Genomic DNA, 25,502 nt, shown 5'->3' with positions numbered 1-25,502 from the left:
GGGGAACTTGAATGGCAGTAGGGCCTTTCTCTAATGTATCCTCTGGTAGAGACTATGGTGCTGTTTAGGATAGGACTTCCTGACAATGCTCTTTGGTATTAGGACTCAGAGGTACAGGGGTCAATGTAAATCCTGCTCATGTAAACTAATTTTCCATTGGAAGTAAATGGTACTGTAATGCTTTTGCTCACTGAAAAGGCATCATGATCTGAGGTGTGTGCTGAACTATGGCATATGAGCTTTCAAAGCTTCTTTGCTGCATAAACTCAGAAAATGCCACTCTATTTCAGAAGGGTCAGAGTTTAAGGCCTCTCTTCCCTAGTCTCTACTTTCCCTTACTAACATCTTAGATATCTTTCTATTACCTAAAGAAATATTATTCCAGACTTTGCCCTTACTTAGCTCTGTAGCTTCACCTCTAGCTGCCTCACCACAGGCACCCTATACTTTGGGCATACTTGGAGCTACTCTCATCGGCAGCACCCTATCAAGCCTCGTATCTTGTCAAGGAAGTTTCAGGCTATCAGTGGTGCAGTGCTTGAAGCAAGACGGCTTGGGTTTGAGGTGGCATCTTGGAAAAATTGCTAAAATCTCTAAGCATCAGTATCTCTATCCATAAACTGGGGACATTGATAGCTATTGTACTTCCTGGGGTTGCTGTGAAGAGAAATAATGTTTGCAAGCACACATACATAGGAGGACCCCACAATTGTAAAGTGTAGTCATTCTTTATTCCTCAAGGTATGACTGATTCTTTATTACTGTTATTAATCACTGCTGCAGCTGTTATTATAATTACCATCACAATGCTTTCCCCACCTGGCCCACAGTTCCTTTCCTAGCCTCTGCCAACAACACTCCCAGCCTGCTTTACAGTCTTCTCCCTGGCTCTCAGCTTATTTACCTTTTTTATATCCTGCCTCATCATTAAGAGGATTTGAATCACTTTAAAAGGACAGCAACAATGAAAAGTAAATAAAATCAGGGTGAAGTCAGTTGAATCTGAGTGGAAGATCAATAGACAAAATTGATAATACAGAGTTCTACTTGTTTACTGGAGTTATGTTGCAAATTAGCTTTGAACTTCCTAGCTGCTAATTCAATGAGAGAGAGAGAGAACCATTTATATTCTTCAGAGTATTTAAGATAAGCCCAAGACAGTTGTTCAGAAGCACATAGTATTCCTGCTACTGAGTCTGTGATCATTCTTTCCAGGTCCTTGACAATGAGGTTTCTCTGATATGGTATACAACATCCTAAATGATAATTTCACAACAAGGAATTCAAACAGCAATAGTAACTTTGCCACATTTTTATTTGCTTCTTTAGAATATATACAGCCGTGTACAGGTTCCAACTTTGTGAATTAAGCCTCGGACAGAGTGAAAAGCAATAGATTTTGTTAAATAACTAAATGATGACTGTGTGTGTGTTTAAAATGTTTGTTTATAAATATATGGTAGTAATTTGGAGAAACCAAGAAACAACTTTGGAGTGTACCAAAGTATCAGGTCCCCATTTCCTATCTGTTCTATTTCTTTTTGCTAGATCATTCTTCACCATATGCATAAATTTATCCTTAGGAAACACATTACAAACACTTTCTGGGGTACATTTACATATACTGTGGGGTTCCACCAACTTGCTACCTGCACATGATTATTTCCTTAGAAAAGTCAACATGTAGCCACCTGCTTTATGGACACAATGTTGAAAATATTCCATTCACCATCAAAATGAGTTTTTAAACTTAACAGAGAATGAAAATATCTATGAACTAGTCTGGCATGCCTTGTTACCCCACAAATAGTGGTTGTGGCTTTAGTAACCTGAGCTAATTGCTATAGAACATTTACATTGTCACAAATGAAGTCATTCATTTAAAAACTTAAAATGCTCCAAAGCTTTAAACAACCTACCACAAAGACGTGTAATTGTAGCTGAATAGGAAAGTCTTGTCTTCTTTGTGTTTCCAAAATGAATAGTTTCAGTCTCTTTAGCAAGGATTTGGAGGGTTTTCAATGTGTCAAAGGATGTGAGTGACAAATGTCAACATCCTCCCCATTGTTTAGGCTCTGTGAGATAATCATTGGCTATTTCATACAGCTTCCACAAAGAATGGGAAGCTGGGAAGCTACCAAGAGTTCTTAACTTTTTTTTTTTAATTAAAAATTTTTGTTGTTATTTACTACTATTATTTCTAATCCTCACCCAGAAATATATTTATTGATTTTAGGGAAGGGAGGAAAGGGGGGAGGGAGAGAGAGAAACATCTGTTTGAGAGAAAAACATCCATCAGTTGCCTCCAGTATGTGCCCTGACTGGGAATCGAACCTGCAATCTTTTGGTACAAGGGACAATATTTCAACCAACTGAGCAATCCAGCCAGGGCATAACTGTTTCATCACACCTAGTTTATTATCACATTTTATTAAAAGAATCTTTAGGTATTAAGGGCTAAGGGGGTAAGAGACATGTGGGTATATTCTACAACACTGGTTTCCCTTTGCTAAAAGGAAAAACTACTGAGACATCCATGTTATAATGGAAAAGGGATCGGAATATTCAAGGATGAGATTCCATCCTCAAACATGCTGTATGTGGCAGTACTTTGTAGTTCAGGATGAAACTGAGAAGCTTAAAAAAAACCCACAAAAACAAAATCAGAGAAGACTCAAGCCCACCCTAAGTCAGCTGAGCCATAATCTACCTGCAAATGGAGTACAGGCACTGGCATTTTTAAAAAAGCTTCTCAGGTAACTCTAATGTGCAGCTAGGGTTGGAATCCCCTGAGTTAGAAGTTGAGAAAGTGTGAAAAGGTAGTCGACTAAGGAGTTTCTATCCTGATAAGATTGATGTGGAAGTCTCTTTTTCTATATTCAGCCTTAGGGAATACTAGAAAACACTATTTTGCTTCAGAAAAGAGGGCTTGTGCCATCAGAAGTTTCAGAAATGCACAGAGTGAAGGAAATATTCCTAGCTGATTGACTAAGCTGCCAAAGGCAATCCCAGGTCCACGTCCTGTTTGACTGCTACCACCCTCGCTGTGGGAGGGGGGAATGGAAGACACAGGAGGACAGATATACATCCTGGGCCCATCAGTACACACAGGACAGGTCGGCTGAGGGTTATGAATGCCATTATCTGACCCTCACACTCCAGTGTTCCCTCCGTATTCTAGACTGTTCCAGGGATTTTGAAGAAAGGCACTTTTAGTGCATAGTCAAGAATGATACCTTTATGCCCACTGGCCACCTTCTTGACTTTAGCTGACAGTTTAGAAATAGATCTCTGGGTCAGCATGAGAGAGAGAAGACAGCAACATTCAAGGGCAGATTGTACCACAAGTAAGATATTTCTAAGGTGGTCAAAGAGATTCTACTAATTTCTTCAAGGCATGAAGTAACCAGTGCTCAATACATACATGTTGAATAAATGCACAGATGTAAGCAGGCATGAATAAAAGGTGATAGATCACACTGTTTTCTGGTGTAACTCTGTCATGAAATATATGCTGTGACAGTCAGAACTTTGTGTGAAGCTTAGGACCAGCTTATGTGATTTAACCAATTTGCATTAGGGTAAAGATCCCTTAATCCTTCAAAACAGAATCTTTCAAAATGTTCTAGTGATACGTGAAAAAGTTATTCCACTTTGGTGATGAAAGATTTGGATGTGAGGAGCTGATAACTAGAAGCTGCTATCTTGCATAAGAGTAGAAATTCACTTATATGAAGAAGCATTATGTTAGGGACAAATATGGCAGCACTAAGGAGGCTGCCGCTCAGTGCTGGTTGTTGGAGACTGGCTTGGGGTTTGGGGTTGCAGCTCAGTAGGTCATCTTTTCTACGCCAACTTGTTCTTTTGGGAGCTCCCACAAATCTGTTTTACTTGGGCTTCCTTCCTTCTTTCCTTCCTTCCTTCCTCTTATCTCTTTCCCTCTCTTTCTTCTCTCTCTCTCTCTCCAGAATAATTCCTGAATGGACTTTGACAGTGTGAATTTCCTGGTTGCTAGGAATACCCTAGGTTTTCTTTGGCCCCACTTCTGATGCCCACACTGCTGGGTGGGCAGGAAAGTCTGCATATTACCTCCTCATATCTGAACCTAAGGACTATAGCTACACCAGCAGCCAAACACATACATCACACCTTCCCTGTCTATATTTTATTTATTTTAATATAAGGCTTACAAACTTTCCATAAAGTGCTCTCTACTATCAAGTTTGGATAAGTGGAATAAAAACTACTCATTGTTTAGAAACTTAGAGAGGCTAATAACCCTATGGGGCTCTTCTGAGGCCAAGCCTCTTCACAGAAGGTGGGGCAGGAATTAAGAGCTTGGTTACTGCAGTCACACTGGTGGTGCCCACATCCAAGCTCCACTATATCATAGGTGTATGACCTTGGACACATCATCTACTTTCTCTGTATTTCAGAATTTTTTCATAGCAAATTTGGGATAAAAGTGACATCTGTCTCATAAAGTTGTACATATTATATGAATTAAAATGAGTAAATCACTTATGACCAGTGCCTGAATGACGTATACAAGAGATGTTGTCAGAATTCATCAGACAGTTGTTTCTCAAGTACTCTTGGGTGGGCACAGTGCGGGGGAACTCAGGGAAGGGCAAAGATGAGCCAGGCATGCAGTCTAATGAGGGAGACAAAACAGGAACAAAAAGAATCATAAAATAAAGTTTACAAAATACAATGTATACCTCACAGTGCTTTGAAAAGCTAATTTTAAAAGCACTAATGACTAACATTTTAAATGTACTTTATTTTAAAATACAAATTTTGCATACATGGAAGATTGAATCTATTTTACTTGGAACATTTAAAAACAGAATAATTGAATCCTGCCTCTTGAAAAATGCCTTCCCAATTCTACCAGTTAAGTGATAATTTTTCTTTCTATAAATGTCCATTCATTGTTCCCTACTATACCTCAGGGAAATGTGGGCGGGAAGGTTGAATCATTCATGTGCTATTTTCTCTGCTCTTCCTGAACAGGAGGGTGTCTGCTCTGGGGATACAGTGTCGAGGCAGGAGGTGGATTCACAGCTGGCTGAGAAGGGCATCCACATGGAGCTGAGACTCTCACAGCTAAGAAGTCTGTCCTCCACTCCCCATGAAGCTGAACTCTAAGTGTGGTTATATATGAGCTCTCTCCCCATCACTCCCCTAGTGATAGTGCTAAGTTATTTAGTTAAGACATTATTAACCTTTAGTATATATTTTATGTGTATCTTACATATAAGGAGGATTTATCACTTAGCCATTACTATTTACTAATTACATAGAAAACCTGATATTTTTTCTCCCAGCAGAAATGGCAATGTGCACTGTTAAGCATTTCATGAAGGCCCCAGGACCTGTAACATACATAGACCCATCTAAAAAAATTTCAGAGCATGCTCTTAAAAATGTTTGTTTCTATCCATCTCTTCTTTTTCTCATAAAATGTCTCTCCTAAATTTTATTGCTGGGTACAGGAAGAGGCTGTTGTTATCAAAGATATTGCTAACCTTTTGCTTCTGCTAGATTGAGCAAAAATAGTGAGTTATCAACTTAGAAGTAGGATAGAGCTTGTCTAGAAGGAAACTAAAAGACTCCACTATTTCAAGATCTTTCTGTACTGAGAGACAAGGCTAATAATGTTCTTCCACTGGTATTTGCCAACCTCGACTAAGTGGTTTAAGTCTTTTAAGTCTCAAATACAAATTTATTAGTTCATCAGTGTGCTAGGCACTGGGAACACAAGCTGAATATAATACAACCCCTTCACCAAATGGGCCCATACTGCAACAGGGAGGCACAAGTTGGGTCTCAGGGTGGGTGACCAATGACATCAGTTAGCCTGGGACCAAAGGGTTTCCCAGGGTGTAGAACTTTCACTTTTAAAACCTGGACAGTCCTGGGGAAACTAGAATGAGCTGGTCACTCTACAAGTGGTCAGAAAAATATAACACAGGGCAAAAAGTTCCTAAATTTATCTGCACAAAGTGGATACTCAAAGAAAGAAAAGACAACTCAGTCTGATGATTTGGGGAAAGCCTCACAGATGAATTGACACTTGAGCAGATTCTAGAAGGATCGATATATGTTGACAGGTAGAGATGAGACTATTTCAGGAAGACAGTAATGGACACTAAGGTGCTCAGGAACATTGGGTTCTGCTTAGCCAGAGTACAGGGCTTGTGAATACACACACGCATGTGATTGCCTGTGGGCAGTGTGGTGGGAGGAGGAGGCGGCGGGGGGATGGGGAGGAGGAAAGCTACAAGACTGGGAGGATACTTCTAAATCATGGTGTGAGGTCTTATCATGTTTCAAAGTCTCCCTACTTCCATTAAGAGTTTAGTCTAAAGGACAACCATAGTTTTGAAAGTCTGCATCTGGGAGGATGTGCCCTGTTCCTGATTATAAGGATGAGCTTCACCATATCAAGCGTGATAGAAAGTTATGGTGCTCCCTAGAACTCTCAGTCATTTCAGCATTAGTTACCAGCTCTGTACAATGTACTGTTATTTTTACTCGGGACTATGAGGCTGAATAAGAGGTGCTTTAGGACTCTTATTTAAGGAATCACATTTTCCAGGGAACTAGACATTACAGTGTGCTGGGAGGGGTGAGAATAGCCTGACCTGTACTACATTCTGTGTTAACTGGATTGCTATTTCTTAATAAATTATTTATGAGTGGTTAAAATGTGAGCCTAAGTTCATGGAAGTCCAAAAATATGATGAAATATTATATACTTGTGCATACGCATCACTCATATGTAAGGACAGAACTACACAGCCATGGAGGTGGGAATACTTTGGGGCCTGACTCCAAAGATAATTAAAGAATTACCAAGGACACTCAGACAGGGGGGAATCGTGAGTATAAGCTCACCGATATCAGGGATTATCCAGGAAGGAGGGAGTCGGGGGAAGAGTGCTAACGAAGGGAGATGGATGAGCCTGTCACAGATTCTGAGTCAACAGGACATGAAAATAATTACAATTCTGTATAATACCCAAACTCCCCAGGTTTCCAAGTCCAATAATCAGAGTGAGAAGAATATTTTTTAAAGTATTATTCTTGACTACTGTGTCTTTATTACTGATTAGACCATGAGGAAATCAAATACGTAGCTATTGCTTTTATATGCTAAAAAGCAATGCAGGAGACATTAGAAAACCAAAATTAAAAAAAAAAACTTTAGATGAGTCATAAAGAGAAAAGCTTCTACTGTCTGGATACGTAGAATCCACACACAACCTTTTCAATACCTTACAACTAATACATAGCCAGGGGGCCTGAGTGTGAGCAGGAGGCTCTCGTTTTAAAAAGATAAGGACCCAGGCAAGAAAGTTATGGAAAAAAAGAAGTAGTGGGGATGGAGTACAAAGGTTCAGCAGAACCAAGAGCAAAGATAGGTGGTAATAAGTTACTTCATTGTTGCATTCATTCATTCATTCATTCCTTACCTGAGGATATGTTTTTATTGATTTGAGAGAGAGAGAGAGAGAGAGAGAGAGAGATGTGAGAGAGAAACATTGATCAGTTGCCTCTCGTATGTGCCCTGACTGGGTATTGAACACACAACCTAGGTATATGCCCAGACTGGGAATCAAACCTGTAACGTTTTTGGTGTATGAGACAATGCTCCAACCAATGGAGCCACCTGGCCAGGGCACTTCATTGTTGTTTTTAATAGATTGCTTTTTGAGGAAGAAGTATTATTGCAGAACTTTATATAATTAACCCACTATGTCTAAAATTATGCTATTGCTGAAAGAGCAAAGTTACCGACTAGGTCAGCAATTCTCAACTGGTGTGCTGCAAGAATTTTTAAAATATTCAACACCTGACTATTTAGTCAGGGGCACTGACCTCTTTTCCCTTAGATTGTCAAATAAAAAATGACAACAGCCAGCACAACAATAGCTGTCCAGTGTGAGTGAATCAAAATTATACCTATTTTTTTGTCAGATTGGCAAAAAACAATGTTTTTTAGTGTGCTGCAGAATTTCAGTAATTAGTTCATGTGTGTCATAAAAAAAGGTTGAAAGTCACTGGTCTAGAGGATAGTTTCATTTAACTGTAATTGGGGGAAGGTGCATATTTTCACGTAAGTTTTTTGTTCCTTTCCATAACATACGTGTAAGATTGGTTAATTTAGGCCCTCCCACTGGCTGACTTTATATTTTTCATTCTAAATCTCTACATGAAGAAGATGTAAGGTGCAGTGTTGTGTGTTTCAGAAGAATACACCATTTGGCAAGCTACATGTTTTTTGTTCAGATTTAAGTTCTACTTAATGGATTTATAATTTGTAGAAAGAAGTAAATATTCATTTGAAGAATGAATGTTGCCCTTGTAAATAAAAGAGAGAATAAAAGGAGAATTGTGAATGGTAGGGATGGAAACTAATATTCATCAAGCAAGTACTATGTTCCTCAGCTAAACAGGTTTCATGCTTTTAATTGGTCTGCTCCTCAGAGAGGGTAAACGATTTTCTGTAGATCTCGCAATAAGGGGCATGAATCAAATGCCACTGGTTGTGGTGCCAAATCCAGCAACTTTGATTTATGTGGTCTGACACAAATATACACTTACTATTCAAGTGATTTTACTTATATACATGCAGGCATGAGATATGTTTGGTAATTTGTCATATACTGTACTTGGGACAGGTGATTCTCATTTTCTTTTTTATCAGTGTTCACTGGAAAACTGGAAACTTTCACATCATTGTAAATTACCTATTGATTTTCTGAAGACAAAAAATGTGAAAATATAGCACATCGTGTTGACTATTAAAGAATTTTTAAAAAGAACCCAATGATTATGTATATAGAAAAATAAACTGACAATGTTTCACAAGAAAACATGTGTGTGGGTATGTTTTGCATTTTGAGTAAATTGAGAGATAAAATGGTAATGAGGATATGAATGACTAGCCAGGAGACCTGGCTTAAGGTAACATGGTTTTCAAGCCAGAAGGGTCTCTTCTCCAAGGGTTGCCTTTCAGCTTCCCTAAGGGCTAGTCCTAACTCTAATTTTCTTGTATTCTGCCATTGCCAACTCTGGAAGTTAAACCTGGGCCATGCCTTTGGCAATTATGATAATGATAAGATGATTCTGCACTAATACTTGTGAACATGTTTACAGTTCTATGTGAGTAAGAATGGAGATAGTCAAGCATACAACTATGCATGTCTTGTCTCAAACTTTGAAAAAGACGTACGAGATCCTGCTGAGGGCTGGTGATACAATAAGAAGTGAAAACATAGAGCTTACTTAGCAAGAAATTCCTTATATGGTAACACAGAAGAACCTCAAGTGCTGGTGGAAAGTTTCCCCCTGACACTCACAGAAAAGTCACCTGTAAGTGGTAGATTGGATCATGGGGAATAACAGAGGTGAGGGGAGCCACCTGCTCTCTCTGGCACCCTCAACCTCCCATGTACCGTTTGGGTGTCACCAAAATGAAAGCTACTTACCACGACCCTTCCGTTTTTGAACCAAACCAGCACTAGGGTTTTGACTGCATTTGAAGAGTCTACCACACACTACCTTTGTGAAATTCTCCCAATATCTCTGAAGCAAGTGCTTCATCTATAAATATCTTATTCACCTCAGAGGGCTGTTTGGAAGAGTATGCAGATATAATATGTGAAAGTGTTCAAACTAAAGCATTGTATAAATTCAAGCTGATTTTAACATTATTTTTTATATTTAGAGTCTGGGAGTCAACTGTAATTTACTTATGGACAGCACGAAGTCTCTTAACCCCTGTCCTGGCTGCAACTCTCTTGCTTCCTCCTACGAGCCAGCTTGATGGCTCAACTTCTCTAAGTTTAAGTTTCTCTGGCTATAAAACAGGTATAATAGTATCTAATGTAAAGCATTGTGGTGATGATGAAATGAGTTATGTAAAATGCCTACTACATACCAAGTACTTAATAGATGGTAGCTATTGCTTTTTTGGGTTGACTAATAGTTACTAAACATTTACATATTAAGTCAATGCTGCAAACTAAATTACTAAGTACTATTACAGGAAATAAAAGACAATTATTCCTATCATTCATCTATTAGATTTTATGCATCATTCTATCTATCCATATTATTGTGTTTTTTGATGCCTAATTAAAACTGCAGAAAGTGACGTAAGAGCAGAGTGCGGGGGCTCAGTCATCCTCCACATACGCATGTTGTGCTTAATGGACGTTGAAACTGAGATCTTTACATGATGACATGAGCACCAACAAGTGGTGGTCAATAAGCTTTTAGAAAGCAAACTTTTAATGGTGAGTTTCTTCTAGACTAAACTAGTGCAAAACTAAATTTGCTGGTTTTGTCTGTAGTAGATCAACTTTCTCAGCCACAGAGCAAGATATTTTTTTCTTGACACTTTGAAAGTTCATCTTACTTATTTAGATTGAAATTAAATGTGAAATTTGATAATAAAAGTTTTTGTGATTCATCCATTTTTATTATACAGGTAGCTGAGTCTATTGTAATAAACTTCATCCATTTAAAATGAAGTCATCTGTTAAATACTAGTAATAAATAATGTTTAACCATGTCACTCTGTATTATGCAATAGAAAAAGTGGGTAAACTATATCCCTTCAAATATATTCATCTGTGATAATGGTGAAAAATACAGTAATTCTTATACTGGCCTTTTGTTTATGAGCTTGCCTTTATTTTTCTGTCCTTTCACTGATGATGTTAACATGAGTCTCATGTCTGTGCATATCAAATACATTTTTATGTTTTTCCATATCTCTGTAAGGAGATTCCATTATAATGATCCACCCTTTTTGGGAGCCTTATTCCCATAACATGTGTATGAGGATATTGTTGAGATCATTAAAACAAAATAAAAGAGTGGCAATGTACAGAGGTGGGCAAAAGTAGATTTGTAGTTAAAACAATAAAATAATAATTAATAAGAATACAAGAATAAACTCTGTTTTACATACTCACAACTATAAAGCTACTTTTGCTCACCCCATCTGTTATTGTTTAGCCAAATAACAACAAGTAGAAATTGAAAGAAAATGCTTTTAAATTTTAAGTATTCTTTGATCAGTATCATAATGAGAAAGTAACAAGGCTTAGTAGAGGAAAATGGCCAAATATATTCTTCTTGACACAAGCTCAGTGGATGTTCCTTGAGAAAGCCAGAGAGGTTAAGTGTAATTTTGTACTAACCTGTAAATTCAAAATAATGGATGCAAACTTTGACAAACTACAAATTAACATCATGTACTATGACACAAAAGGAATTCTGAAAAACATTACCTGCATACTGAAAAAGAGACGAAACTGTAGTTCTCATGTGGGGGAGAGGGAATTACATCTTACCTAGTACAGGAGACCTCCCTCTGTTTTATTTAATCATAGGCTGCCCAGAGAATGACACTAATCTACTGCCTCTTCAGTTTAAGTTCCCATCTTCCTCTGACAGGATCAGCATGTCTCTGAGCAGAATGTGATTCCAATTATGTATCTATTAATGATAAAAACCCCCTAAATTCTTGGCGAGTACTTTAATTCCAGAAAGAATTTTTTTTCAACAAGAGAAAATAAATGGCTGTGTTTTTTCAGTGTGCTAGTTCCAACGATCTAAGGCAGGCATATCAAACTCATTTTCACCAGGGGCCACATCAGCAGTTGCCTTCAAAGGGCCGAATGTAATTTTAGGACTGTATAAATGTAACTACTCCTTAACAGTTAAGCGAGAGCTCGGCAGTGCCTCTGGGTGGGATAAAACAAGGTGGAAGGCTGGATTCCGCCCGTGGGCCCTGTGTTTGCTGCCTGTGATCTAAGGGATTGTTAGGATAACTTTGACTTTAAGCAATTTCTATTTTAGGTGCTAACTTTAGAACTTAGTCTCAGTCTACACTATCACTCCAAAGCAAGTGATGATACTGATTGGTAACGTGAGACAATCTGTATAGTTCACACACAAGAAACATGGCATGTTTAATTCAGAAGGAGAATGAATAAGATATACAAACTGTCTCACAAATTATGGAATAATAACAATAATCTGCTTGATATATCATAGTCTTGGCAAGAGGCAAACAGAATTGTCCAGTGAGAGATGGTGACAGTTTTCTCTTGTTTGCCTAGCAATGGGCTGCATGGGATGGGGGGGCCCCTCCTCCAGCAGGAGGGGCAGCACTTCCCACAGGGCTCTATCTAGGTCCTCACAGTGTGGGAACGATACTCCCCACTTAGGTCACATCCAGCTCAAAAGGTTGTCTGCAATCACCTTAAGCAACAGTTCCCTGAGTGCAGATGACCTCCCTGCCTTTACAAGGCCATTTCAAGTTTGCATGGCCCTGTAAAGAAGAAGGATGGAGCATGGCCCTACTTTGGGACACACAGCATGGTGCTTCCAATTCAGACCAGCACTGCTTTCTCTTCTGTCGATGAGGGACTTAGGCACTGCGCCCTTCCCATTGCTGCCTCTACCACTAAGTTCCCCCGCACAGTGCTATACGGTGTGTGGCTTGCCTGTGTGTAACCTCCCCCAAGTGCCTAAAAAAGATTTAATTTGTTAGATTCACAAAATATGCTTAAAGACAAACAAATCAAAAATGTCAGTGTTTATGTTATATTCATCTTTTCACACAAATTTATTCTCAAAAAAAGTTGATGCTGAAGACAGTCTGTAGACAAAAATGTTGATGCTGGAGACAAAAAAAAAGTTGATGCTGGAGACAATTTCCACCTTTTGTTAGTGATTTCAAGACAAAGAAAATGATTAAGTAAAACTGTAAAAAGTAGTTTTTTAAAAAAATTTATATGTAACTCTAATATCAAGGTTTTATTTTTATTTATAAAAGTCCACCTGAAATTAAACCAATTTAAACTTCTGGGTCCCTGACACATTCTTTACTTGGAATCAGAAGACTTCTTACAATTACAGACTGTCAGAATGTGAATGTAGTATAAAGAGCATGTGTGTGGAGCTCAGAGGTCCCTCACTTACGAAACCCTGATTGCTTGTTTTCAACGAATGATGCCACAAAGTGAAATTGGCCTGGGTCAACTAAGTACCAGGTAAGTAAAATGTATGTTTAGTGATTCAGCAAAAAAGAGCTAACTGTAGTTCAGTTAGAGATAGAGTACCCCATATTGATTTTGGTATGTTCCTTTTGTTTGACTGTGAAGTTAACTGAGTTGTGCTTTTTAAATAAATATGAGAAAATGCTTTTCACAGTATAAACATTTTATATTAATATAAAAACATAGCTACTCTATCAAAAGTTCTTGTCCAGCTATATCTGGCTTCAGACAGCTTTGACCTTCCTTGCTGTCAGTGATTGTCAGTCAGGACTATGGATGTGAAAGCAGGCTACAAGTTAAAATAGTGCACGAAACATCACTACCTACTAGTATCACCACAAATCTGCAGGTACATTAGATGACTTGTACTATGGACAATTTTGACAAAAATATCTTCCTTAGGAATTACCCTGAAACCTCCCCACTATGGTTGCCATGGAAACAATTCACTCAGCAGTCCTTGTACTATCATTTGCATTGGGCTCATGGAATTATCACTAATTTAAAGAAACACTATTCTTAATTTAACATGGCATACTCTGAACATGAGGTTAAGTAAATGTTTCTTATAAATCAAATATCTCTTAGAATTGTTCCCTTCGGGGGGTTTACTGTAATCATGAAAGAGCTGGAAAAGCAGTAACACCATAAGAAAAGGTCTTATCCATGTTATTGGGACAAACAAGATAAAAATAACTGACATTTAAAGCACAAACTACACACCTGAGCTAAGTGCTAATCACTGTCTATGGAATAAGACTGTCTAGGTCCTAATTCTATCTCCCTCATTTAGTACTTGTAAAAATATCTGTACCTCAGTTTCCTTGTCTATAAAATGATAATAATAATGCAAACTTCATAGGTTTTTATGTGAGCATTAAATGAGCTGCACACAAAAGGTACTTTGAATACTGCTTGGTGTCTAATATCCCTTCTCTCTCATCTTCCTGCTCCTTCTCAGTAACTCAAGATTTTACAGCTGGGAAGCCGAGTGGCTGGCAGACAGAAACTGCAGCCTGTACTGCCGGATGCTGAGTGATAATAACTGACAATGATCAAATACTGTTTACAGAATTTAGAGCTCACTTTAGCATAGAAAGACACTGAGCAACTTCACCAACAATGCCACTTCAGTTAAGCATCTTCTATTATGAAAATTTTTGAGAAGATATTTTGAGAAAAATGTCTTTGTTAAATAGTTGTCAAATAGCATCAAAAAAGTTTGCAAGTTTTTGAAGATTGAAGAAAAAACTGAAAATTTTAAAAATTAACTTTCAAAAAAAATTAACTTTCATTACAGGAAAAAAATTCTCTAAGAACAAGCAAGATTTTTACAAGGCTATCCCTTTCTGTTTTTTTCTATTATAGATACTTACAGTTATGCTGACTTAAAAATTATAAAATTAAGAAGTTTTTTCCTTGGAAAATTTAGAAAATCTCTCAAAGGAATGACAAAGAGAAACATTCTTAAGATATATTGAGCTAACCACTTTCCAGCTTGCTGCATCATGATGGATATTCAATGTTAACCACAAAATGAATGTGGTTTTCCTTTTACATTTAATATCACATTGAAGATATTTTGCAGTGTTTTTCACTCTTTCTGAAACTGCATACAAATAATGTTTTATAGTAGCAGATGTGTGACATCACATGAAAACCCTGTAAAATTTTTACATGAAAATCACATCTGCCAATCTCCACCATCATTTTAACTGTAGTTACACGGTTTGCTCCTCTGGCTGTGCCAGAAGAGGCAGCTTTGCGTGAACGCTGCTCCAGGAAATTGTGTCTTCTGGACTAGCTAGTTAAGCAAATTGTGTAGCTGCCATTGAAACCAAAATGTACCCAGCAGACATAATTTCACAAAAGAGGAGGGAAAAAACCACATTTGTACAAAAGTCACAGCTGTTCAATTCTACATTTTACACTTTTTTCATTAAAAATTTCCTGTTTCTTTAGAAGCAGTGACAGTTACATTTCTAGTTAGCAACTTAGGACATTCATTTTAAGACATTGTTAAGTTCTGCATTATCAGGGAATTGGTGTCTGTCAGGAAAAATTGGGCTAACTGCTCTCTGCTGCTACACAGAATGGAAACTTGGTCCGTCTGCTCTGTCTGTAAATGAAATAACGGAAGATGTAAATGAAATGGTTGAGTAGGGCCCATTGTTCTCCAGCATTCGGAGCTGGATGGCTGTCTCTTCTGAGCCAGACCAGTGTTGACTTTCCTGTGTTAAGGTCCACATGGTAGGGACTCTTCCCCTTTTAATCTTGCATGTCTTGCTCCCTGCAGCCCTGCTGTCCGGAGCCCTCTGACATAGTGGGCAGTGGAGCTGGGGCCTCAGAATGCTTGTGTCAGAAGCCAGTCTCACAGGCTGTGTGCAGCACCTACTGCCCAGTGTCAGACACGTGCTGGGACACCTTACAGAGGAAAGAGCCAGAGAGGAGACTTTCTCTAGCCACCCCTCCTTCTTCTCCAGTAATGAGTCTCAGGTTTATTTGGACCATTATGGATTATGAACACTAAATTTATGGGAAGCATTCTGCACAGAGTTTGGAACCTGGGCTGTACAGTCAGATTGCCTAGGTGCAAATTATGACCATTCCTATCTATACTGTGCGATACTGGGTAAGTTCTTTAATGTCTTCAGCCCGTTTCTTCAATATAAACTTAGGACCATTTACCTCACTATCACCATAGAAAACGTTATAAATGTGGTAAAGACAGTTGAGCATTAGCCCAGTTCACGGAACATACTAGTATTCAGTTAATGTTAGCTATTCCGATGACATAATGATGATGATAATTTTTCTGACTTTTCAATATTTTAAACCCATAACTTTAAAAGGTAAAGTCAGTAATAGTCAAAAGCTATTCAATCTAGGTTTTTCAGTTTCAAGTTATATAAACACTTCCCTGCCTTTGATTGCTGAAATTCCTATCTGCTTGTCTGGGGCTGACAGGAAAACGAGTGTTTGCGGAGCTGTGGCAGAGGCACAGGCTGGTTTTAGTCTGACATGCCCTGCAGATGACAAAGAGCCCACTCTGCAACTCCTGCTCCCTGCTGCTGGTCTGTTTGAAGTGACTGACTGAGTGCTAAGCTGAACTTCTAATGTCCTTGTACAGGCTTTTCATCATTGGGTGGGGAGGTGAAATGTTTTTCATATTTTGTATCTCCAATTGCATAAATGGATGTATAATTAAACATCAAAAATGATAACTCTGGGGAAAACCTATTGCCTATCAACATCAATAGAATTAGTGAATCAACATTTTCTTGATTACAGCTTTATCATAAAGGCCACCTTGCTTTATTACATTAACTAAATATTAAGATTACAAATTAAAATGAATGGTTCTTTAAGATATTGACCTTAATGTTATCACTTCAATTATACATTGTCTTAAATTAGGCATATTACATTTTGTATTTGTGATATCTACTAAAAAGTGGAAATAGCAACTTCAACTAGACAGTTACTATTTTTTTTCTGTATAAATTAACTATAAAGAAATTAGGTAATTTTTTTTCCAACAGAAATACTCTATGGACTGAAAGAAATAAGTAAGTACAATGTTCACATATCTATTCATACAGATTTCACAAACAAAAGTATTATTCAGAATCAATATATACCTTGTGAAAATAATAGTGTCATGGAGATGAGATTCACATTTTTTGAACAATTAAAATGAACATGTAAACAAACATATTCCAATTCAAATGAATAAGTTGTCTTTTTTGTGATAGAAAACATCCCTCATTTCAAGTATTATATTATATAAAATAAATTGAGGTATTTTAATTATGCTAATGATTTTTTTTCCAAAAGATGTTTCCAAGAAATATTTGAATGCAATTTTACTTAAAATTATCTTTAAGTTAGAATAATCTATCTCAGTTTTCTTCTTGGCCTGATAACACCAACGCTGAGATTGGTGTACCTTATGGAATCGTGTAATTGGGAAAAGCCATGACAAATAAAAGGACTGGAAGCAACTTGAAGAACATTAAACTATTTGACTTCTCTGTATTGTGAGCTTACTATTATTTGGAATCTAAAATTATTAAATATTGCCCTGGCTGGTGTGGCTCAGTGGACTGAGTGTTGGCCTGCAAAACCGAAGTGCTGCTGGTTCAATTCTCAGTCAGGGCACATGCCTGGGTTGTGGGCCAGGTCCCCATTTAGGGGAGTGCAAAAGGCAACCACACATTGATGTTTCTCTCCCTCTCTTTCTCCTTGCCTTCCCCTCTGTCTAAAAATAAAAAAATAAAACCTTTAAAAATTTTAAAAAATAAAATGATTAAATGTTAATCTTATCGAATATAGGACATGACTAATTAACTTATAAATAACTTTCCAATTATGATGGTAATATATAAAAAATGATGTGGAGAAATGTAAAGGGAAATATAATTTAAGCAAAAACAAATAAAAGGATAATTATCTTAGTATAACCATCCTAGTATAGCTATAATGAGGGCGATTTTCTTGTAGAGTCAATAACCAGGTCAATAATTAACTACAAGCCAGCATCATATCTTGAAGAACACACACCTCAATGATCAACAAAGTAGGAAGCATTGCTTTCTGATATGTGGCTGTTTCACTTCTGTGATAGATAATTAGAGCAGAGAAGAAAGGTTTGAGTTAAATACTGTTTCCCACATTGGATGTCAGCTCAAAAGGAGCTGAGGACATGGAAGAACAATCTGAAGAAGTAGAATAAGGGAGGGGTCAGTAAACTATGTTCTGTAGGTCAAATTCAGCCAGCTGGCTGTTTTTGCAAATAAATTTTTATTGAAACATAGCTGTGCCCATTCATTTCAGTGACATTTATGGTTGCTTTCAAGCTACAATGGCTGAATCAAGTAATTGTGACAGAAGCCATGTGCCTTCTGCCCCTCCCTAAATATTAATCTGGCTTTTTATGGAGTTTTCCAATATCTGAACTAAGGAAAAGATTCTTCACTCTATGAATTCAGTAAGGAAGTGTGTAAGATGAGAGCTGGCATGGTAGATATCTCAGTTTTCTTTCATTATATGCTATTGCCTTGGATTTTATATGTAAAAAGCTCTGGCACAATACAGTCTGATTCAGTGATTTAAGATAAGCTAGCTTTTATTGGAAACATTCAATGCTGCTAATTTTATCCAAGAACTGCAGGTATATTACTATTAAAATATTTGTATTTTTAATTGGTTAGCAATGTAGTAGAACTTGGGGGCCCTATAATTCTCTAGAAGTGATTTCCCTTCATTGTTGCAGTTAGAGATACCTCCATGTATTCATCTTACTTTTTGCATTTATTGAGCATCCGCATGGCATTGGAACATTAGAGACTATGTTAGAAGATTGCACGTGACAAATGAGGTAAATTCACGTTGCCTGGAAATGGCTGACTATGGTACCAAAGAAGGAGCTTTTCCAAATGAAAATGGTGGGTCAAAGTATTCAAGACAAGTGGTGATAAGGAAGATGCTCAAGGGCAGGGAGCAGCCGGCTCTTCCTCATCCGTACCTCCCCAGCACAAAGAAGGGCTTGATGCTTAGTAAAAGCCCAGGAACTGTTTAAATATGGTTACAAAAACAATTTAGCAACAAATCTATCAATCTTGTAACCCTTGACCATCTGATTATTACTGTAAAACAGAATATGATTGGAGAAAACAGAGTCTGATCTTGATAAATAATATGAATGTCTTTTGTTTTCCAATCTCTGCACTTCTTGGGAAATACATTAACACTTCCCATAAGGAAAATGTAGGCTTTGTTATTCACCAAACAACATAAATCACATTACACAATATATAATAGAAACATTTTCAATGAAAAAAGGGGATTCTGGAAAAATAAATCACATATTTAACTTTTGAAAATTATGAATATTGCTTAATTTGCCTAAGAAAAATATGTATATAATTTAATCCTTAATAGGGGCTTTATTTGGAATAAAGGGGTCCATAGAGGAAATAACTTATATTATGCTAAGATGCATTAAGGCAATTCAACTTCCAATAAAATAGAAATCCAAATCTACAGGGAGAATACTATTGATTTGAAATGGGATCTGAAAAGTGAAAATATGTCTAAAATTTATTTCATCATTCGACTGGAAAGTATGGCTGCTTAATTTAATTGCCTTTGAAATTTGGTTTATTAGAACATGTCTTTTTACACCCCAGAGTCAGCTCCCAAAATTTTGATGGGAAAATGAAGTGTATTTACTTTAATATCTTTAATTATCACTCATTTAGAGGACAATGTGAAACACACTTTTCCAAATGGTGTTTTCGAATCTTGAGTCAAAGAAAAGGAATGACAAATTAGCAGGTTGGAAGAGGCAAGAGACAGCTGGCTAGTGTTGCTAGAGCCTTCGTGGATACTTCCAAGTAAGATGAAAGGGAAATAAAGGGAGGGTTAGCCACACATGCTCAGTAAATGAAATACTAACACAATTTCACAACATATTAATAAGAAGTTAATATCACACTTAGAGACTTACTCAACATAATAAGTGCCATATATGGGATCATCGATTTTTTCCCAGCCATATGGAAGCTCTGAAAAATAAAAAGTTATTTCTTTCAGTAAATAAGTAAAAGACATCACAATTTCTAATAAAAAGCAATATTATTTAATTGTTCGTGGATCGCAGAAATAGTCTACCAAAGTGGAGCAAAGCATTCAGTGTCAGCACCAAATTTCAAACACATATTGTAGGAACTATCAGAAGCACCAGCTTGAGAATCGGCAGTTAGAACCCGGAGCTCTCTTCTGTGCAGACACACTGTGGGGCCTGGCTGTTTATCCCACGCCAGCCAGCGGGACTGTGCGTCATCAAGTTGTCGCCACTCAAGGCAATACTGAAGGCAAACTGCTTTCCTGAAAGTGCACACAGCTTTCTTATTTATGTGTACAGTTGAAGGGATTGTTTCAGGATAAAGATCATATTTTCAAAATATATTTCCTAGGATAGCAATTTTTTTCTGAAGAATGTAACAATAGACATTATAAATTCTCAGTTGATAGTCCTCTATTCAAGATGGTTAGCTTGCTGTTCTCTCCACATGGGTCAGTTTTGAATACTGCCAATGTTCTTTCGGGCATATTTTTTATAAAGTCTAAAATTCTGAATGCATTTTCCTTGACAATATGGTTCATATTTCCAATTCTTTATGGGTAATTTTAATACACACACATTTAAAATGTCAACAATGCTATGAATGCTACTATATGCAAAAATATGCTGTTTGAAAACCAGGCTTTGCTTCATGACACGCGGTCCTTATAATTACTAATTCCTTAATATAAAGAACATTATATTTTTCTTGATGGATATTAATTTTATGTATATAGAATTTGAAATCTAAGTAAATATTGGCATACTCTAAATAATATATTTAAATATAATTTAAAAGTGTTATTTTATAGTAGTAACACATGTTTACTTAGACAAAGTACAGTTATAAAAAATTAGAATCACTTGCAATTCCTCCATCCAGAGGTAACCACTGTTAATGTTTTGGTAAATATTCTTTCTCTATATGTATATGTGTATACATATACCATATTTTGCTGTGTATAATACACACCCAGGTTTTGTGTACATTATACATACTCATTATTATACCCATGTATAAGACATGTTCTTGTTTTTCCCTCAAAATTTTAGACAAAAAAGTGAGCATTATACATGGCAAAATATAGTATATATGCTTACATATATATACATCTGCATACACAAATAATATTTTTAAGAAATTAGAGCTTATGGCACATATTATTGTTATAGCGTACATCTACTTAACAAAACATCAAGGGCATCTTTCAACATAAATAAGTGTTCCTGAGCAGTATCACCTAAAGGGGCACAGTATGGCCGGAGTTTTTGTAATCCCAGCAATCTTCTATGATTAACCCACTGGGACGTTCCAGTTTTAACTTATTATCTATCATCTGTGTTGGATTTAATAAACCTAAACTTCCATCATTTTCCTAGGTAATGTAGTAATGACAAATTTCTAGAGTGGGGTTCTGGATTAAAATGCATGTACCCTTTTATGGCTTTTGATATACAGCCAGATTACTACCTGCACACTCACAGAAGAGAACCAGTTTATAATCTTACGGAGTGACTTTGTTCCTCTGTACCATCAAATTAAACACAGGTCCACAATTCCCTATCCAAAACTTTTAGAGATGGTCAGGTTTTGGAATTCAGCATTTTTCTAATTTAAGAAAGTTAACATGATACAAATGCTTTCTGATCTATAGCACTCCAAGTAGGGCTGGGGAAAGTACTTTATAATCAAACACATGAGTATTTATGTAGCCAAAGTTATATGATTCACACTGAGAGACACAAATAAGAACTACTTCATATGAGTTAGCATGGGTTTGCTGCCAGTGTGTCCAGGTGAGTTACATTTCACTGGCAAATGGGTTACAAAAGGTAGTTTTTAGAGCTTTTGAATTTTGGATATGCAGATAAAGTATTATGTATCATTATTTGAAAATCAATGAAATTGATTTTAAAATGGCAGCTCATACCTGTTTTAATTTACCTTTCTTGGATGTCTAGTTTGAACATTTTCATTTGTCCACCCTTGGACAATTAGTTTTTCTTTTGTGCATTTTTATTAATTCATAAGATCTTTACTAATTAAGGATATTAATTCTTTATCACATATGTTGCATTTATGTTAAGAGTTTGTTTAGATTATAATTTTGTTGAACATTTTTGTAACACAAGAAATTGTAAATTTTATTTGGTAAGTTTATCATTGTTTTTCTTTATGGCTTCTATCTTTAGAGCTTAGCTTAAATACTGAAGGAAATTTTCTAGTGTTTCTTTTTTTCTTTTAAATATAATGTCTAGGCTATGATTTTGCTTACTCATCCTTTGAGTTGTTCTATCTTAATAAAATTATAACACCAAACTGTCAAGTACTTTAAGAAATTTTTCTTTCACAATGATAACCAGAGCACACTTTTACTGGGTATTTACTATGGTCCAGACACTGATGAATTTCCATGTACTAATTCATTTAACCCTAACAATTAAACTTGGCATTCGAAATCCTCGTACTCTGGTTCCAGCAATCTTAACCAATTTAGTTTGATAACTAAAAACCAAGTTAGTTTGATAACTATCAAGTTAGGCACTATTTAACACGGGATAAATAACATTTAAGATAAAGTAGAGTAACTATACCCATGGTTTACACCAAATCCTTCAAACTACTGGAAAATCTGGCTATTAAAATGAAGATTCCACTTGACAAATATCTAACGTGCCTTTTACAAGCAGCAGAGTGGCTTTTACTAAAGTAAAAGAATATACAGAGCACAGCAACCAATATTATGGATATGTATTATTAATGTGACTGAATATATAGATTCATATTTAGATAGATTTAATATAATTTCAGGAATACCACACAAAATAATCATACTTAACAACATGGAATAAGAGCTTAATATTGTTAATGTTATGGATACTAGTTTTACTTCTTAATGGTGTTGTTATATGGAAGCATTTTATGGTCCAATTTTCAAAATTATCTTTTATAATATAAACCATTCCTTCACATACTCCTTATCTTTGGTTCTTTTTTGAGTAAATTACTAATTCTAAACAACGTACCCTATAAATACAGATTTCATTGATTCTTCATCTTTGCAGATTTACAACACCAAAAGTCCACAAACATTTATTTATAACCCTTTCTCCTTGTCACCATGCAGTATTCATCAGAATTTAGGGGAAATCTTTTTTCATATGATATTAATATATTGTGTTCATTTGCCTGCTTGCTTCATATTTCCAAAATACACCAATAATTTGTGCTGAAAATTATGTCATAAGCACTTGTACTTTAAAATAAACTATTAGTGGTCCTTAACTCACACTTTGAGACAAAATAATACACTATAGCTCTAACTTTTTGTTACAAAAAGCTGCCATTTATTTCATTTTAAATATTTATAAGAGATTGATAGATGAATGTTACAAGAAACCAGTAACACATACATATATATATCTTCATTTGTAAGTGTGGCAGAACGAGTATAAAAATCTACAGCCAATATTTTAAAAGGTGTGTGTGTATTCATTATATATGTCTGTGCATTTATATGTATGTACATTCATGTGTATACACACATGTGTTTATCTGCATGTGCATGTGTATGTGCAAGGGGTATGGCTATTCCCTTTGATGACACTCTTCTTGAGCAACAAAGAAAGGTCTAGGCTAGAATGATAATATAAAAACACAAGTTTTTCTTCACTCATAAAAAGACAAGTCAAAAATAAACTCTTTAAGGTTATAAGCTTATATGTACCTTCAAGATTTAAGATTACAGGTGCATTTAGATGGTGAATAATTAAGAATCATCTTTCACTGTAAAAAGTTAACTATTTGGTCTTGAATTGATTTTTAAAAACCAATTGCTTCTTTTAAAAATAAAATTAACAAATGAAAAAAATAATTTCCAGTGTTATACTATTTGCTTAATCAGACAAGCATGTATCTTGGCACTTTTGGGTCCTAGGTTACTTAGAATATTTTATTTAACAATACAGGACAAATTTACAGATGATTAAGGTCACACCGATGAATGAATGACATATATTATGTGCAAAGGGAAAAATAAACACGAGATTAGCAAGGTTAATGCTGCATTAAGAAATGTGTTAAAATATTTTATTTATATTTTAGAGGCAGGGGAAGTGAGGGAGAAGGAAAGGGAGAAAAACACTAATGTGCAAGAGATACATCATTTGGTTGCCTCTTGCACACCCCCCACTGGGGACCCAGGCGTGTCTCAACTGGAAATCGAACTCGGTGACCTTTAGGTTCACAGGCCGGCACTCAGTCCACTGAGCCCACGCCAGCCAGGGCTAAGAACTGTTTTTAATTGAGTTTTTTTCCCCCAGGCCATGGAACCATGGAGCAAATTCAATGAGTAGGTATTCCTGCAGTGATCCCTTCTGCAGAAGTCTGTATAAATGTCTAGATTAATTTGTACCAGTCATATAAACTTTGTAAAACTGTGAAAGAATCAACAGACTAAGTAGGTATCCTATACTGCCTGGATTCTGCGACAGCTACTATGCTACGTTTTGTATTTACTTTTTCTTTCCAAATTTTATTTGTTTGTTTGTTAGCTCCACTGTCATCACAGGAAATAAAGATTCCTTCATGGTAACTCACAAATAACAGTTTTCAGGCTGCAACTGGGAAGTTTATAGAGTACAAGGACAGTGTGTCTTATGAAAATGGGACCCAAGTACAGGAAAGCTGTAAAGAATGTAGGATACACTTACTCAGGATATCTCAGAAGGACTCCTTCTGTCTGTCTTACTTTTTTGTCTTTTAAACTACATCCTTTATCTCTGTGTCTGTATTTCTTTCTCTTTATTGACTGGCTGCTCTTGTTGCTCATCTTGTGTATGTCCTGCAATCGTTGGCCCAAACTTGATGGTTACTTTTTACCTCAAACACTGCCATTACTCCTTTGATCTCTCAGTTTTCCAATTCTGTATCCCAAATCCTCCCAAGAATTCATTAATCCAGTTCATTTTCTTCAAAATAGATCCAAGTGGTTGACCTGGTAGATCAATGTGATGGCTGCCCTCAGGTTAAAAACATACCCACGGAATAATTCTGTATGGATGGGGGTTGTGCCCTTTGGTAAATATAGGGCCACACCTGTGACAGTCTATAACATAACTTGTCAGTACTCTTCAATAGGGTCAAAGTCATAAAATAGAAAGACTGAGGTAATGTCACAAAGTGGAGGAAACTACATAAACAGGAAGACTAAATGCACTGTAGGATTCTGGATTAGGTACTGGGTCAGAAAAGGAACGTTAGTGATACAACTGGCAAAATTCAAATAAGTCTTTTACATTAGTTAATACTCTATAATATAGACTATTCATATAGACCCTCTATGAATGTTAATTTCCTGGTTTCAATAATTGTATTTATAAAAATGTTAACATTAGGGGAAGCTAGGCTAAAGGTATATAAAAATACTTTGTACTAGTTTTGCAATTTTCTTGAAACCTAAAATAATTTCAAAATAAAAATGCTGAAAAAGCTATTTTACCAACTCTCACTATTAATTAGACGATTTCTACTCACACTTTATTAATATTCAATCAGAAACATAAAACACTGAATTCATTTGGATAGTGTTAAATTTTTAAACAAAATGTGAATGCAGAGTTTTTGCATTTATATTCTTTTATCTTATGTTGATTTATCCTATAGACTTTTCTAAGAAAGTGACTTTTAATTTTATGTCATCTTTTTTTTCTGTTGTCTATATTTCTGCTAGAAAACCTAGATAAATACCACATTCATGTTTAAGAGTTAGTGCATCCTGAATCCT

At 36.2% G+C, this 25,502-nt stretch overlaps 1 protein-coding gene across 3 annotated transcripts in view; it reads right to left on the bottom strand.

Moving 5' to 3' along the window:
* MAGI2 (membrane associated guanylate kinase, WW and PDZ domain containing 2) overlaps positions 1 to 25,502 on the bottom strand; it is a 1,408,091-nt gene that overhangs the window by 296,751 nt on the left and 1,085,838 nt on the right. For all 3 annotated transcript variants that reach the window (XM_036010705.1, XM_028525694.2, XM_028525695.2), the window contains exon 7: positions 19,600 to 19,657. In XM_036010705.1, the coding sequence (XP_035866598.1) occupies positions 19,600 to 19,657 (58 nt within the window). The remainder of the gene's footprint in view (positions 1 to 19,599; positions 19,658 to 25,502) is intronic.

The sequence above is a fragment of the Phyllostomus discolor genome, chromosome 10 (assembly GCF_004126475.2).
Source record: "Phyllostomus discolor isolate MPI-MPIP mPhyDis1 chromosome 10, mPhyDis1.pri.v3, whole genome shotgun sequence".
Classification (NCBI taxonomy): Eukaryota; Metazoa; Chordata; class Mammalia; order Chiroptera; family Phyllostomidae; genus Phyllostomus; species Phyllostomus discolor.
The sequence above is the reverse complement of the archived record's forward strand: the minus strand, read 5'-3'. Positions and strand labels throughout refer to the sequence as shown.